Source organism: Coturnix japonica, chromosome 4 (genome assembly GCF_054131305.1).
Source record: "Coturnix japonica strain WE chromosome 4, WE-NBRP24, whole genome shotgun sequence".
NCBI lineage: Eukaryota > Metazoa > Chordata > Aves > Galliformes > Phasianidae > Coturnix > Coturnix japonica.
The window spans coordinates 19,282,409-19,300,314 of record NC_140666.1 but is presented as its reverse complement, the minus strand read 5'-3'; the positions used below and the strand labels follow the sequence as shown (position 1 = coordinate 19,300,314).

Sequence of the window (17,906 nt, the reverse complement as noted above, 5' to 3'; positions counted from 1 at the left end):
TTATATATGCTTCTGAAAGGCAATTTGCTTTTTGTTGGTGCTGGGGTTTTTTTTTTTTGTTGGTGTTTTTTTTTTTTCTGCAACTGAATTTCAAGTGAGATGACATCAGCCTCCGGGGACTCAGAGGGTGGGGGGAATTGATGAGGAGGGGTGGTTTTTCTGCGCTAAACAGAAAGGAAACCCCTTTGGTTTCAGGAAATAATAAAAGATTTAGGACGATAACTGACAAAGTTCAAGGAAATTCCTGTCTCCAAAATGCTACAGGTGCCAATATGTGAAGCAACTGGCTGCAGGCTCCTCCTCCAGAGGAGGACTATAAAACTGGTACCTACCAGGAAATGAGAGGGACAAGACCATCCTCCCATTGAGCTGAAGTGTCACCAAACCAGGTAATCCAAGCTGCACAGGGAGAAGTGTGGCATTGGTGTTTCTTTTTGATGCTTTTTTGTTGTTGTTTTCCCAATAATACATTCATTGTATTATCATTTGGCTGAATCCTAATTCTCCTCCTTGCAAACAGCTGGCTGTGCAGTGTTACCAGCCATGTGCTGCCGGTTCATTGAGATCTCACTGCAGATCAGAAATATGGGCTGGGGCTTCCAGGGGGAGTCATCATTGGGGACTTTTATTCCCAAATGAACCTTTGGACCATGGGTAAATACCACAGCTTTGTTCTTTATCAAATAGTGCTTCTTGGGGACGTTTAACTTTCTGCATATTCTGTCTGGGATGTCAGTTTGGTGTGGTACATCTTGTGTTAAAAACCAGGTTAAGTTTTCTTACTAAATACTTACCAGACCTTGGTCACTGCAAACACAGTGATGTCTCTCGGGCAACTTTGTGTTGTTTTCCACCAGAAGAGAGGCAGGGCTGTGATATTTATTGCAGCTGTGTAGCCTTGTAGTGCACTGTTAATCTTGCTGTGTGCTTGTCCAAAAGGCATTGCATTTCATTCTTTTAACATGCTTATCTTGAAAGACAGTATTTTCTCAGAGCTACGTAAATGCTGGTTACCATTAATAAGGTGGGATATAAAACCAATTGTGAAGTGCCACGGGGGAATAAGTGTCTGAAAACTTAATGTTGTACTTATATATGCACCCAATGGCATGCCGAGCCTTGCTCCAGCCTTCCATGGAGATGTCCTGACACCAGCATATTCCCATTAATGGTAGTCAAGGAAAACAAGCATGGGCAGCAGAAGTTAGTGTGAAGCAGCTGAACACAGTGACATCTGCAAAGCACAGGTGTAAAGGCAAGGTGGGATGGGGAATCAGATTGGAATGGCCTTCTCTGGAGGGCATGATGGGGATCTATTGTAAGGGACAGGGTGCTCTGAGGCTACAGCCATGTGGCATGGCTCAGAGGCCACACCAAGGGTGGAAGAGCAGTGGTTGAGCCAGCTACTGTAAAACTAAGGCTGAAGCGTGTCTGAGGCAAGAGGGAAAAGAAGAGAAGGTGGAGGAGATTGATTGCTGTGGCTTTGCTCTTGCTGCCCGAGGATCACCCCAGGCTGGGCGTCCATTCAGTAAGCCAACAACTGGAAAGGCCTGGCAGTGCCCCACTGATCCTCATGGTTTCCTGGGCAGTGACTGTGCTGGCTGCTACCCTGTACAGAGAGCCCTCAGACAGCAAAAAGGGATTTTCCATGTCCTCCTCTGCCTCCACACCACCCTGCATTGCCTACACCATCCTCACCTCAAGAGCTACACTGCATGAATCTCAAGGAAGGACTTGATCCCTCCTTTCTCTGCTGCACCAAGTATGGAGCAGAGGTGTTATGCTATCCATTTTCTGTGCTGAATGGGAGAAGTGGGTCCTTACAAAGTGCTGGAGGGAGCAGCTGTACACTATGGATAGCAACAGTACTGATGAGTGACTTCATTGTAGGCACAAGCAAGGCTTGGGCATATTTCAAAAAGAAAACACCACTGTTTCCTGGTTTCTCCAGTCTTGGTGCAGCCCATTACTGATGGTGTTACCACTGAGATTAATTTGGTGTGTCCTTATGTTGCCTGAAATGAAAGGAGGAGGTTATGGACTTTGCCTCCCAGCTGCTGAAATGATCATGGGGCAGGGAGTGCACGTCTGCATCCCCAGTGTGAGCAGAGCAGTCTGCAGCTGCTTCATGCCCCCCAGCTTTCCTTCACCCAAGGGAAGCTCTTTCATCATCTTCTTTTAATGTCCTGATCTAAATCCTCTTGTTTCCTTTCCTCTTATACCTACATGTCCTGATACAGCCCATTTGGGTACTTCTCAGATGTCCTACGAAGGAGAGCACTGTAAGCAGAAGGAAACAGCCCTATGGGTTGTTTCTTCCCATCCCTCCCAAAACCAAGCTATTGCAGGCTCTAAAACTGCTACCACGGTTAATTACACAAACCAAGCGAGTCTGCAAATAGGAAATCGCTCCTCTGAGCCAAGCAGCCACCCAGCCAGCCCATCTTCCTCCATAAAATCCTTCTCACCCTCCTCCAGAGTCCAATTCAAAACAGAGTGCCTAGAAAGTTGCTGTCTGAGCTGCTTCAGAGCGAAACATCTGGAGGAACTTAGTACTGAATCCCTATTCCAAATATAACCACTGAAACCAAGCTGCTTGCTTATATTGAAGTGCCTTATAAAATGTAAGAACCTCATGGAGTGCACAGGTGGCTGTTGGTCTGAAGTTTCTGAGCATACATCATTTCTGAGGGCCTCCTTCAGGTCAGTAATTCATACTGGTGTTTGATGTTACAGGAGTGTGCTCCTTCTGCAGCACTGTGAAATGGTGCAGCTTTCTGAACTGAAAAGCCCAACCTTCAGTGCAAGCAAACAATCAAATGAATTAATTGTTCCCCAGAGGTGGGACATGTTTCCTCTCCAAATTTCATGAGAGTTTAATTTGTCAAATCAGTTCAGAGCTGTTAGGAGTCAGTACAGACTGTTCACCCTGCCCAGGAATACTGTGTGTTTAAGAGCAGACACTGGGATTCAGGTTCATTAGTAGTCACACAATTGTTCTTCTTTGGGTGGTACAGAATCTGCTCCTTCACTCCTCCCCGCTTCCCCTATCAACAGGAGCTCTGCTTTCTTTTCTTTTCTTTCCAAAAGGCTTTTTGGAATGGCTGAGAATGGAATACATCACCTTCTCCCTTTCCAGCTCATTTAGGTCACAAAATATTCTAAAAATACTGAAAAAGCAAGAACATTACTGTTTTATTTTCATCCTTGTTTCCTAACAAAAACCTCCAGAGAGCAAACTCCAGCTCATGGTACCCAGGAGTGCAGAGGAATGGAAATGTGGGGGCTGCTTACAAACAGACGAGTTAATGGCAGAAGTATGAAGGGTTTGAAAATAGACTATTTAGTCACTGGGGTTTTAAGAAAGGGATGGAGCTGGAAAATTCCATCTGGAAGGGAGACTGTGTATGTGTGTGCAGTGCCTGCCTGTTTGTCTGTAACAGTGGATAAGAAATGTCCTGGATTGGCTCAAAAATACTTTGTGGGTTTAATCTGAATGTTTGTTCATTTGTGTTAGGCTATTCATTCCTCTCCATCTCCAGCAGCCCAGAGAAGAGAAGACTGGAACCATCACCACCACCTGCAATGCTTTGGGGCACCTAAACATGTTTTTGCCAGAAATCTTTGTCGCCTAAATAGGTTGTGTGTGTTTTTTCTGGATAGGCCTCTGGAAAGTAGGCACCTAAAGTTGTACTTTGAATGGAGCCTTTGTCCCAAGTGATGAGGAGGGAGGCACGTTGGAAACACCTGAGCCTGTCACCAGCTTCTCCCTTTTGGAGCAGGGGCAAGGCTCTGGGACTCTGGCTGAGCGCCCGAGGCCGAAGAACTCTGGTCTAGACGCAGACACATGTGGAGAGATGGTGAGGTTGTGGGGATGACCACTGACACTCTTGTTTTGTCTGAAAGGGCCATGGTGAGCACGGTGGGTTTTGCAGCTGTCTTCTACAGCGAGCCAGCCGTGCTGGGGCTCCTGGCAAACGTCGTCAGCGCCTTCCTCCTCTGCCTGCAGAACTTTGCCACTGTGCACACAGGCCTGAGGCCACAGGGAGCAGAGGATGTCCTCACAGGTGGGTGATGGTGCTCTTTGTGAACACCTCTACCGGGAACCTGGCCCAAACACTGGGGGACCAGAGGACTTGACACAAACATCACTTATGGGATCTGTGGTGGGATGTCCCTAAGTGTTTGGTCATCCTGTGCCTTGCTTCCCTCCTGGTGTCTTGCTGTGTTTCTCAGGTGTTCACCTCATCCTGATTGGAGGTTTTGTCCAGCTCCTGGCAGGATTTCTTGCCTTCCGGAAGTATGACCACCTCGGAGGCGCAGCCTTTCTCACCTTCTCTGCTCTATGGAGTAGCTATGGAGCCACACGCATCATTTCAGCTGCTTATCCCCCTTTGCAGAACATAACACTGTCCTCAGGGAACACCAGTCAACTCCTGTCCACCACCATGACTCACCTCTCTACCAGCCAAAGTGCCGTGGCAGGGCTTGTGGCCTACATCTCCATTTCCTTTATTCTTTCCTTCTGCTCAGCCACAGTGAACTACATCATGCCTTTCATATTTGGGGCCATTGCTCTTGCCCTGGTGTTCGAAGCTGTTGCACTGTTTGGCCAGTGGGCCCTGATAGTGTCAGGTGTCATTGAGCTTGTTATTGTCCTGTGTGGGTTGTATGGTGCCATGGCCCTTCTGTTGAAGGGCATCACACAGCGGTACATCCTTCCAGGCTTTGGGCATCCGCTCTTCAATGTCTTGCTACTGGGGTCAGCACAGAAGAGCTCTTCCAAGGCCATTGGGGAAGAGAAGAAAAAGAATACAAAGTATGCTGAGCCAATGGCCCTAGGCAACATCTGTGACACTGTCTCTCCGTTTATATTTGCTTTTTACTTCTTTGGGTACATGAAGACCTTCTGTGTTGGAGCAGCGTGGATATCCATAATCTCCAGCTGCCAACTTCTCTCCAGCTTCTACAGCTATCTCAGAGGTGATGTCTACTACACTACCAAGTTTGGTGCCCACAGCCTCTTCTGGCTGGTCATGTCTTGGGAAGAATTTGTACTCACCACCTTCCTTGAGCCAGGAAAAGCTCAGGAGAGCAGGCTGGGAATGTTTGGAGGGTGGTTCTTCTTGGTTGTTGCCTGCATGCTGTTCCTGATGTCAACCCACAAAGACACCCTGGAGATGTTGCAAAATGCTTCTTTCATCATCCTCACATCTGCCTTCATCCATCAGATCCCAGTGTCGGGTGCTTACCCGTTCCTTGGAGCTGCCTGTAGCCTCTGCACCGCTCTCTCAATGTATGCCACTTTTGCCAGCCTTATCAATTCCATCGGGGAGAAGGCTTTGATTCCAGTTGGCAAACAAGCTTTGTCCAGTTCAGCTCTTCAAACCACGCTGATGGCTGCCAAAATGTGCTTCACTAGGTCCAAGAACCTCCCAAGTGGCACCAAAGCTGAAGTGCCAGATGCCTTGTTCTACATCTGCAATGGCCTGGCAGCAGTCTCTGCCATCCAGGGTACTCTCAGTGATCCCAGCAGGCAACAACTCTCCATACCCTCTGTGCTCATCCCAGGAGCCATAGTGCAGCTGTATGTCTGCAGGATCCAAGTTCAAGGAGGCAGAAGGTTTGGTTGTGTTCTCCCATTCTGCTATTCTGCCTTTTGGGGAGCGTGGACCTGGCTTCGGTTTGCAGGTAACAAAGTGTCAAGTTTTCTATTTTGCTGTCCCAAAACTAAGAGTTGCTTTTAGGAAAATTCAGTTTGGGCTTTAAGAAGCCTTATTCAGCATCATGTTCAGAAGCATTTCATATGGCCTCCCTGCTAGGTCCTACTGAAATGAGTACCTCTGGGAAAACTTAAAGCTATTGCCTAAGAGGCAGGAAGCTTTTAGTCTTTGCAGACAGATCTTGTCTCTTACAAGCTGGAAGTGAAACCATCAGGGTTTTTGATAAGCATCACTGGTTCTTTGGTTAATAGCTGAACTAGTTTGCACTACAGATACAATAGATTCCAATCCAATGGGATTCTTCTTAGCAATCACTATCAGTTTGAATTGTAGTCATTTAAACTGCAAATTTGTCACTCTGTTAATGGCTTGCTTGCAACAAAAATTTCTGGTCCTATTTCAGGCCACCTGTTGAACGTTGGTGCGGGGAACAGTGAAGGATTTACTGCTGGTGCTATTGCCTTTTTGGTGATCAATGCTTTTTTAATGATTTTAGGTAAGTCTCAAAACCACAGATGATTAACTGTTGTGGTGTGTTTGGGGCCAGATCACTGTTCCCATCTGTGGACACTCTGTGGAGGAAATGCACAAGAAAAGGAGCCTCAGCTCTCTCTGTCACACCAATTAGTCAAGAACTGAAATGTTTTGCCCACAGCCAGTAACAGAAGCTGAGCTGGGCTTGGAAGAAACAGTCACAAGGGAAAGGAAGGACTTTTCAAAGAAAATAAATGGTTCAAATGAGGTGAAAGTGTTAGACGGACTGGCCACTGGCATATAACCACAGTCACACTTCAGCCCAGCTGCTGTAAATCAGCTTCTTCTTGGCTGCCCGATAAGTGTTTTCCATGTGAGCACAGAGTACTGGCAGATGAATGGCTTGGCAGTTTGTCTCCTGAAAGCCAAGGACTAAATAAACCATATCCATATCTCTGTGAACAGGGAAGTCGGATCGGATACAATTAAGTTCATTTATGAACTCTTCTGCTGTTTCACACACATTTTTACAGGCATTTCTCTGATGTGGGTCAGTCCTGTTTGTATTTCTTTCCACAGCTTCCTCTTTTAACGTGGTGCTTCTCTTCATGACCCTGGCAGTGGAGCTCCTGACCATTTGTTTTCTGCTCTTCACATTGGAGAACCTCCCTTTGCCATTTGAAAGTAAGTTCTAGGTGAACTTGGTCCTCAAAACTTCACCCAGAGGGTGTAGTGAGTGGGTCTCTCTTTGGGGAGTATTATTCTGCCTAAGTTCAGTATGGAAAAAAGCAAGCAAACAAAAGATTGTGTCATCTTTCCCTAGAAGACTGAGTATGTGCAAGCTGCAGATGCCGAGCCCTCTGGCTCCATGACTGCAGGAGGAAATATTTCTTCATACCATCTCCAGCTCCTTGGGCTCCCTAATAAACATCTAGCATGGCTGATACTGTTGGATCAAGATGAACTCCTGAAGTTCTGTACAGTTCTACTTTCTAGTAGTTGTTTGGTGAGCCAAGACTTGGAGTGAACTAAATAATCCATTGACGTGAATGGATGTAGTTCTGTTCAAATTCTGGCTCTGTAGCAAGTGAGACTGATTCGAAATTATCCTCAGTGTTTTAGAAAAATGCTTTTTTAAAAGGTTTTCCACCAGCAAATTAAAAAAATAAATAAATAAAAGTCAGGTAGACCAGCCTGGAAATGCCTTGAATTTTTAGACTTACAGATGTGCTGGACTGTAAATGTAGCATGACAGGAAAAGCTGAAGTAAGTTTGTCATTCTGGAAAGACGAGACACAAGAGAAAATAAACCTCTGCCAGCACTCTTCCTCCCTTTGACCCTCTGTGGTTTGATTTTTCAGTTGTAATGTTATGCATCTTCAGCATCATCTGCTTCTACGGAGCAACAGCATCTCTTGCAAACAGCATGTTTGGGAAGGACCTCATGATGATGGGACCCTCTCTGTTTACAGTAAGAGATGCTTTGTGTAACAGTGTAGCTTCCTTGTTTAGGAGAATATTCCAAGGTATTCAGTCTTGTCTAGAGGAGTTCCAGTTTCTATCTCCCTTTCTTTGACCCATTTACTGCCATTTGAAATCCCTGTCCCAGTACTGCTGTAGGGAGATTTGAGCTAAAAACAAGGTACTTTCCATTAGGAATAATGTGTATGGAAACTTGGAGGAGAGGCAGGGACACTTACAAATTAAATGTCACCTGCTTTAGGTGAAGCACACCTTAAAGTGCTGCCTCTGCCCTTTGATGGCCAAGAGATCACGGCACAGTGAGATACCTGCATTCAAGGAGACCAAATCGTAGAATCATAGAATCATTTGTGCTGGAAGGGACCTTTAATGGTCATCTAGTCCAACTCCCCTGCAACCAACAGGAACAGATCATCCCCTCTATTTCATATGTTGGCTTATTCCCACACTAATGGTTTTGATTACTGCCAGGCTCAGAGCTCTAAGAAGAACACTGAAGATTCCCCACCCTGCATCTGCCCCAAGTCCCACTGTACCAGTGGCCTGAGGACCATCGCTGACTTGCTGAACACAGGGGCAGTGTGCGGGGTCCCAACAGACACGGTGTATGCTTTGGCAGCCTCCTGCAGACACCCTCAAGCCATTGAGAAAGTCTACAGAATCAAGGTGCGGATACAAAGCTAATGTCTTGTTAATTGGATCCTGCTGGCATCCCATAGATAAGTAATGTACGCAAGTAGAAATGGGAACTCCTCCTTTCAAGTTGTTCTGGCTGGGAACTGAGCAGGTAGAGTCTAGCAGGAGTTTCACAAAAGGCCATGGACCATTTTTTTTTAAGCTGAGCCTCTGGTGGGAAGATCATTCACTGATCTGGGTGTGTAGCACTGGGAATTAGCAACTTTCTGCTTCGTTGAAGGGGGCAAAACAAAAATCCAAACTGGAACAGCCTGGACATGTGTCCTAAGTGGGTCCAAACCTGTATTTGTCCTCTGCATTATGAAGTGCTGAATCAGAATCCCAGGTTTATACTTGCCCAGACTTTGGGAGACATTCAGTGCTGGAATAAGACCCAAAGTTTGCACCTTAAACACATCTTTTGCAGCCTGGCCCCTTCTGTTCTCCATGAGGCAATTTCCTGGCTAGCCTGGAGAAATAAGCATAACAGACTATCTCAGCTGGCACTTAGTATGAACATCAGCAACAAAGGCAGTCTTTTCTGTCCTGCTTTGGTGCCAATGCTAACCTTCCTTGTCAATGAGAGAATATAAACAGAATGTAAATACATGCCCAGTTCCTTAGTCATTTGGCCCTGCTGAAAGTGATGTCAGCTGAGGACTGAAATGACACTGCTTTGTGAGCTCTTTTATTTTCCTTCCGTATCATTGCTCACTTTATAACAAGTTTATGTCAAAGAACTAAAGACTAGGACTCCAGTGGACTTAGATCTTCTCAATGCAGACCTTTTTGTTTCTATTTTTTGTTTTTCTAGGACAGGCCTCAAGAGAAGCCCATCTGCATCTTCATTTCAAACCTGGATCAGCTGCGAGCAGCTGCTCCCCCAATCAGCCCACTGCTGTGGGAGTTCATGGAAAATGTTTACCCAGGTGGAGTTGGCTGCATTATCAAGAAAGGAGAGTGGCTGAAGAAGTTAGGTGAGATGAACAGCACAACACCTTTCATGATTTCAGCAATCAATAGACTCTTTGAGATGTCAAGGGGGAGATCTGTTCATTTTACCTTTAAGAACACCTCGTACACATCTTAGTACGGCATTTAATATAGGATATTAAAGAGCTGGAATAACTCATAGACAATGAGAACCACCATGGTGGTCTTTTTAATTCAATCAGACTCAAAGAAAGGGAGGCTCATCAGCCTGGGAGGGTCACATCTTGCAGGCTCATTGCTGTTAGCTAGGAATGAGCAAGGCATGGGTGGAGGATCAAAAAGAGATGAGCAGTCCAGAACAGAAGGATGTACTTGGGCCCTTTTCCTTCCTGACCTATGGACCAAGAGAAAACATTGTGAGAAACAGTATGATTCACACTTAGACCTGGTTTCTGGGAATCAATGGTAATGTTAAAAAACAGAGAAGCAATAGGAGTTATGTGTGCTGACCTGGTGGAATTGTATGGCAAAGGGTGGGGAGGGTGGGAAACAATCAGAAGGAATTTGATTCTGGGATGTAGGTAAATCCATTGTCTATGAAAAGAGCTATGCTGATCTCCAGCCACCGAGGTTGTGATGTTTTCCCTTCTGATTCTTACTATTCTCTTAGTCCCAAAATCTTGCCACTGCTTTCATGGATTTCTGATCAAAGATGCTGCTTTTCTGAAACTGCACAAGGAGTCTTGCCATTTTATTTGGCATGTGGAGCAGAGTCATTTGTAAGGAGACTAGGTCTTCCTACAATGCCTTGCCAAGTAGACCTCTTCTGTCTGTCTTTCAAGGAGTTGGAGAGGGCTACAGCAGAGTGGGAACTCAAGACAGTATAATGATCAGAGTGCCTGACCTGACTGTCCTGGTGCACCTCATTGACATGACGGGGCCTTTGGCAATCACATCTGCTAATCCTAGTGGAGAGGTTGACAGCACACATCATGACATGGTCATCTCGTGAGTACCCTGTTCGCTGCATTTCTACTGCTCTGCCATCCACCCAACAAGTGGGCAGCCATAAGGTGGTATGAAATACCACTCAGCTTTCATTCTTCTTTTCCCTACAGGCGTCTTGGCCATAAGTTGGAGGGTGTTCTCTGTGATGGAGAATCTGATGAAGTGGTAGCATCAACTGTGGTCAACTGCACAAGGATTGATGAAAGTGAGTGTCAGAAGCACCTTTCCAGCAGAATATTCCAGGGTTGCTTTCAACAGTATCAAATTGGCAGCACAGTGTTTTCAAAGAGAAACAGGTCTTGAGTGCCCAGATGTTTACAAACATGTTGATGTATTGACAAAAGATGTCACTGGAGGGCCTTTGTATTGGCAGAATGAGGTGGTGAGAAGCAAAGGTGCCTCAAACTTTGCCTTAGAAGAGCAAAAATGCTTCAAGTGAGAGGGTGAATGCTTCTGAAAGGAAGGGTGTGTGTTCCTTGCAAACCACCAGAATTAAGGTAGAGTAATAGGTATTCATCCACAGTAACATAGAAGCACAAGCTGTAGTCTTGTTTGCTGGCTCTGGGTCATCATTTGGGTGGGATTCTTTAGTGGAAAACTGAACTCCTGAATTCAGCACTGTGTTGGTGTTGGTGGGTGTCTTTACTTTCTGACAAAGCTTATTATTTGGAGGCAGTAAGCATCTAGATGGCTTTACTGGTTCAGTGTGTTCTTTTTTATGTTGAAACTTAATCCTTTTTCCTTTCTTTTCCCCCTTTGGGGTTTATCCTAATTGTCTCATTCTTGCTCTGGGAAGGTGGCATCACCATCTTGAGAGAAGGTTGCATACCAGCAGGCAAGGTGATGCAGATATTTGAAAGAATAAAGAACAGAGCAGTCTGACACCAAAGAAAACCTCCCCCGAGCAAAGGAACAGCATCTTCTCCCACAAAAAGACATAAGGAGTCCCACACCTTGCTGGAGAACTCGGCCTTGTGAAAGCCATACCTTCCCTAATCAAGCATTTACCTCCTTGGGAAGCAGCAGCACTTTCCCTCCCAGTGTCTCTCCTGGGAGCATTCTGTGGCTATTAATTGTTTATCTCCAGTAAGTGCCTGAAACCGCTGGGAAATCTGCCCACAGAGTGCCAGAAGGATCAGGAGCTGATGCTGCACTGCAGGAATTCCCAGAGTGCCAGTGTTTCCTGAGTGCCTTGGACTGTGGACTTCATGCCTGCTTGCATACTCCCTTCTACAACACTCAGATCTGTGTATTTTAAACAGCTACGTTTAACTAAATAAATCTTCTTTTTGGAATGTAAGGAAAAGACTTTGGGTTTCACTTGCTTTCCACCAAACTATCCATCCTCCAAAAACTGCAAAGCTCCACCACTAAGTGCTAGGGGAAGGAATAAATACTGGAAGGGAAGGCACGCTCCTGACAGCGGGTGTACAGCGAGTTATTCACCCCCTGCCCTGCTCTGGCATCCTCACAGCCACTCCCTGCTTGGACCAGGGCACTTCCCAGCTGGTCTTGGGGTACTCCATGCAGAAAGCAGCAGCTGATGTGGGTCCATGGTAAATGGAGACTGAGAGGAAACTGGGAAAGAGGGGAATTCACTCTTAAGGAAGACAACCCTTACAAAAAAACAAACAAACAATGAGCTAGGGCTCAAAGGCTGGCTTCAAAACATAGATGTGCAATTCAGATTTGGAGGGTTTCTGTAATGTTTTTCCCTGTACCAGAAGCAGTGTCCAAGCAGCAGATCTCTGCCAGTTCCCTACAGTTGTTCTTTCTCCTCCCTCCTACTCTGGGCAGGCAGATTGTTCCCTTGGCATGGATGCAACACCACCTCTTACTACCCAAGGGACAAACCCCTTTCCAGCTCCCCTTTACCATGGCTTTGGAGTATCCTGCTCAGCTTCTTGTGGGCTTCTCCCCAGGGTCACATCAGAGCAGGAGTTCCCTCCCTCCCAGATCACCAGATGCTTCTCCAAGACCTGAGCAGCCAAACCTGGTGGGGCTTTTGGGGCTGCATTCCTCCCACACCTCATTATGAACATGTAAACAAACACTGACTCTGGTTCTGAGCGTGCTTGGCTTGCTTTGGCACTAGGGTTGTTGTCCCTGTGCTTCTCCTCGAGGTGCAGCCTGCCATTTAGCCTGTGCTCAGAAGTCCTCTTAAATAGCAGCTTTGACTCTGGCTCCAGGTGGTGGATGTTATTTCACTACCCACAGTCCCAATTGAAAGCCTTTGGCATCTGTTCCTCAGATCTGAACAGAGACTGCCCTTCACGCTGCAACCTGGAGCCTTCTGACCCTAAAACTCACCAGTACTCTCTGCCGAGGGCACTCACTGTAGGCTGTGCTGGGCACTGCAGGGCATTCCCAGCCTACTCTGGTTTTCCAGCCAACGCCAACTTCTCTAAGTGGAATGAAGTCACGCTCCCCTCCCTTCACATACCCTCAGACAGCTAAACAAGCCTCTGCACACACTGTACCCTTCTTCCACACACAAGCACATATTATGTCCTGGTGAGCCATCAGCTAGGGTAGCAGCTATATGACCAATCCATGTGTCACCTTCTCCCCAGGGCAAGATCATCCTGGAACAGGAATCTCCCTTCTCTGTCCCCTCAAGCACCTCACAACACAGGTCAGATGGTTCAGCTGCATTTGGCATCACGGACCCAAATGCTGGGAAAGCCAGAGCAAGGCTGGGCCAGCTGGGAGAGAAGCAAGGAAACCATGGGAGACAGGGAGGGCTGAGATGAAATGGTAGGGATTTCTGGGGATATTGCAAAATGCCATCATTCTCTCTGGCTCCAACCCAAAGTGGCATGCAACAAAGCCATCAGGAAGCCAGTGCAATAAAGCCCTGCTTCTTCACAGTTACATGTAGTTCTTGTGCATCCCAGCTGCAAATGCTGCCATAGAATGTTTAGCTAAAATGTGCAGGTAAATGAATTGTGTATCTATTTTAGAAAAACAGGGAGAGAAAGCCACTATTTACAACTCGCCATTAGTGTAGTGCAAAGAGCTGTTGATCTTCTGCAAGCCCCAGTGCTATGAAGGACTTAGTCTTTCGGGCTAGCTGAGGTCCATTGCCCAGCATACTGGACTATTTGAATGGTTGGACTGAATGATCTTAGGTATCTTTTCCAACCTTTATGATTCTATGTGCTTGACTTCAAGCATGTGATGAAGTCTCACAACATGGGATTGCTCTTGTTTCAATACTTGAAAAACTCCTTGACCCTTCCAAACAAATACAGTTGTCAGTGGTGGTCATAAATTGTTATAGCAGTAACAATAAAAAAGGAAGGAAGTCTCTTCTTGTCCCCTCCACAATGTCTTTATTAGACTGCCTCTATACTGGTGGCACAGGACTGAGAGAGTGACCATAGCATTTTGGCTCAAGGGAAGGATGTGTGTTTTGCCACCAGCTGTGATTAGTGCAATAAACAGCCCAGGAATTGTTAAACCAAGACAAAGTCTTGCCTGTGATCTCCTGAGACTTTCTATGTGAACAATTTTCCAATGGCAAGAGCAGCTCTCACCTTGCACTGCTGCTCTCTGGAAGGTAAATCACGACTGGAATGTCTCAGCCCTCAAGGAAAGCACCTGACACATTGTGATGGTGAGAAAATCAGCTTTTAAAATAAGAACCGTTTTGCAACTTCTGAGCTATAGACAAATCTACAATTTAGCCTATAAGAGGAGCAAGATAAGAAAGCATAAGAGCATGCTTTCTACTGATGGCAGACAAAGATGGCAAAAGTGTTGTAAAGATCCAAGATGAAAGGCCCTTTAAAAATTCCTTGTTTGGGTTGCTTTCCCCTCAAAACAACACTCAGCCCCTTGGAGTCCCCTGGGCAGGGCTTCATTTCTCTCCTCTGGGACAAGCTCATCAAGGCAGTTAAGGCAGGAGTAAACTTCAGAATGCTTTTAGATCCATAAAGAAATCACCTAGCACTGAAATCCACAAGTCTTAGTCTATGGCTTGAGTTTGGATTATGAAATGAGTTTACCTCAAGCCAACCAGACACCTCTTTCCATCTCAGAGGGCATAAACACACTGAAAGCTTCATTCTTTCCTCTCAATCATAATTTGAAGATGCCCAAAGTGCCAGCAGTAGCTATAGAGGGACCTCAAAATGTATATTTTCACAAATAATGCTTCATGTATTTGTATATGCTGGTGCAATTTTCCCTCTTGGCTTCAGATGATAGCTTATTTTCAGGAGAACCATGATTTTTCAGAGTTATTTCCTTAAGAACAAGGAAATATTCTTGAAGATCAAAGGATTACCTATCAGCAGATCACTATTTAATCAATGAACAGTCTTTATGTACAGTTGGCCATAAATTTAGAGACAATGAACGTTCTATGCATTGAGTTTCTATTGCTTACTAAATTTGGAAGCAGACAAATGAGGTTATAGAAAACAGGTCATTTATTACCACCTGGGTTTACACTGAGATTCAGTCTTGTGACTATTGAATGGTGAGAAGATATGGCTAAGAGATGTTTGTGCTGTACTGATTTTCCAGTATCAGCTGAGAGATAACAAAGGGAATATAGATGTATTCAAAACGATAAACTGCATGACTTCTTCCGCCTTTCCTCGATCTGTTCCAGGAATGAGTGTGACTTTCTCTTCAGCAAACAAGGAAACACATTTTATTTCTTGTTGCTGTTCTGGTGCTGCTAAATAGAGTAATATTTCCTTATCAAAACAGATTTGGGTATATCCCCTTTCTATTATCTCATCATTTCTGTTACATGATCATCATGACACAGCCTTTTTGTTAAATGACCTGTTGTTTATAATCTCTAGTGATTTTGGTCAGAAATGTTCAATTTGATGTGTGAGACCACCGTAATATAGGAGCTGTAAAAGTGAATCTGACTGAGGATGTGCCCAGGAAATAACTTCAAGAAAAGCCAAAGAAAAGTCCTGATTTTCCAATTGATGAAGTTCTCTGCCTTCAGGAGGGTTTTATTCAAGTGTTTTCCCAGTATGAACATCTCTAAGTCCAGTAGCTGTTGGGTGTCCAGAGATCTTTCATGACTTCTGTTAGCACATCAGGTTGTCCACTCTACCACCTTACTCAAGTATTAAACCAAATTCGCCAGTGTGCTCTGAGCTGTTACCATCACAAATGAACTTGGAGTATGATCAGTAAGTAACGCACAGTGGGTGAGCAGCACTGACTCTACACATGTACCAAGTCTTTGTTTCACAGTAATTTAGTTCAAGAACTTGGTGAACATCAACTGTTGTGTAGTTGTGTGCTCGCAATTCTTCCCAGGGACTCAAAACAAACTCCCCAAGCCTAGACCACTCCTGCTAGCATTTTTGCAGAGTTAGAGAGGAACAAACACACCTCCCTTAGATCAACAACACGAGCCTTCAATCCCTTTATTCATGCTCTTTAAACACAGGGTCCTTTCATTAGGGCTATTAGCAATAGGCCTTAATGCCTCTTGCTGTGTTTTCCATTGTGAGATGCTATGTATTGCTGAAGGCTCATTTCCAACTGGAAGCTGGCAATGAGCAATGAGGCCTTTAGATCCCAAACAAAGGGGAACTAGGGATACTGGATTTCAACCATGTCACATTTGACCCTAAATGTCTCCTGTGGATGGTCTCTTTATTCTGATCCACTTCTTAACCTTAGCGCTTGTTCAGGAGTCAGGAGTCAGCTAAGCTTTAGCGAGATGGTTTTCAAGGACAGAACATCAGTTTGGCCAGGGAAGAGCAGCACATTTCTGTGTGCATTCAGGCAGTGGAAGGAAAGAAATGGAGAGGCACTGACAGGAGCAGAAGGTTTAGACAAGGGGGAAGAATGTTTCTGTTCTATTAAAAGAAACGTGGTGCAAAATGCTGTTGCAAAACAGAATGTTGATTCATATCATCACGGAAGCAAATTGCACGGAATATCACTGGTGGTGAAGGGCATCACGTCTCTGTTCTAAGAGAGATACTGAAGTCTGATGGATGGAACACCATCCCAAGAGGGACATGGCCGTGACAGTATATTTCAGGACTTGGTTCCTCCACACCTGGAGCTGACTCATGCACAAAGAGTTGTGTTATCTGCTTTTGGTTCTGCTCAACCCTACTCTCCTTACTTTCCTTCTTCCTTATACTTGTTTTGCTTTTGTTTGTTTGGTTGTTTTTGTTTGTTTGTTTTTCACTCCTTGATTCTTTCACATTATCTCTCAGTTTTATGAGGTGTTTTCCTGGAGACAGTGAGATCATAGCCCTGTGACTAGCATTCATTGCGCACACAAAAACATCACTATTTCTTACCTTTCCCCTACAGATGTGGTAGAACTCTGTTCCTCCATATGCAGGAGTACCTGTAGCACCACAGCCAAGAAAAGCTCAAAGGACCATCAGATGTATGAAGACAGCCTTCAACTACAAGGCCCCTGAGAGCTACTTTGCTTCATACCAGACATTTATCTGTGAGGAGAGGTGGACAAAAGGGCTTTAGCTTGATCAGTTCTTCACTGTGTCTTTGGAGAGCTAGGGCCTGGAAGTGCAGCGGAGACTGTAACACTAATACTGGTACTGGAAGTCTATAGGAAACCCATCTCAGCTCCCATCAGGGACAAGGGGAATCATGCTTGTGTCCTGATGGCCATTGGTCATGGCCATCGCTGCTCATTGGATCTGGTCTAAGCAAAGCTACTTTGTCTTCTCCTTCCCTATTTCTCCTCCTGTACCATCATTTCTGCTTCCCACTAAAGGCTCTCTTTTAGTAATTTGAACTTGGTATATTTTGCAAGTGAACACAGCTGCTGGCAGGCAAGAAGGGCCTGGAGACCTGCAGGGAGATAGGAAGGAGGACAGAGGCTGTGGAAGGCCGTAGGCCACACAAGATCTGATAACCTGGGGTGGTGACTTGACCCTTTGCAAGGATGCAGGTGGAAGGATGCCACAGGCAGTCAGCAGGCTCATGGGAATTTTGAGGAGATAAGGTCAGCCTGGTCAGGGGCTGCAGATAGTAACTCATCCTATGGCACAGTGCACAGAATGGAAATGTGGGCACATCCTGCCATCTTAGGGTGTCACCACTGTCTGCTCAAGGTCATAGCCGAACCGGGCTGCTGATATTTTCCCAAAAGATTTTCACACAGTTTCTTCTGTCAACCAGCTATCTCTGTTCTGCCTTATTCTGAGCCTCAGCACAGAGCTGATGCATGAATTCCTTACTGTTACAGCTGGCACAAAAGCTGGGGACACCCAGATGGCTCAAGAGCATTAGAGGTTGTTCGGCCCTTGGCAACACAGCCATCACAGACAGAAATCCAATACAAGTATAAATGGCTTTTGCGAAGCAGTTGAAGATCTGGCCTAAGCTTTGAGATACGCTGTTTCATTGTTGTTCTTAATATTCCTTCAAAATGTGACAAACCAGATTATCTAGTCATGCTGTAGTAATAACCCTAAGCACTTGATGTTACAAGGAGGAGTAACTGGAAGAATGCAGCAAGGTGAGTATGACAAAAAAATCACTGCAGGTTGTGTCTTCATAAGCCTTTTGTAGTACTGAGGAGATGTAAAGGTTTTGCTTTGACTGATTTCCACTCAATAAGGAGGACTTTCTTTCTGCCTT

At 45.4% G+C, this 17,906-nt stretch overlaps 1 protein-coding gene across 2 annotated transcripts; it reads left to right on the top strand.

Moving 5' to 3' along the window:
• Positions 1–263: 263 nt before the first annotated feature.
• LOC107312864 (uncharacterized) lies at positions 264–11,601 on the top strand. Of its 2 annotated transcripts, XM_015860674.2 has the most exons (11): positions 264–389; positions 3,907–4,067; positions 4,237–5,691; positions 6,127–6,219; positions 6,777–6,881; positions 7,559–7,668; positions 8,151–8,345; positions 9,169–9,331; positions 10,130–10,295; positions 10,406–10,500; positions 11,092–11,601. In XM_015860674.2, the coding sequence occupies exons 2-11, from the start codon at positions 3,911–3,913 to the stop codon at positions 11,175–11,177; spliced, it is 2,625 nt and encodes an 874-aa protein (XP_015716160.2). In that variant the 5' UTR covers positions 264–389; positions 3,907–3,910; the 3' UTR covers positions 11,178–11,601. The 2 variants fall into 2 exon arrangements, with proteins under 2 accessions (XP_015716160.2, XP_015716159.2); XM_015860673.2 differs by lacking the exon at positions 264–389 and having other exon boundaries at positions 3,518–4,067.
• Positions 11,602–17,906: the final 6,305 nt, after the last annotated feature.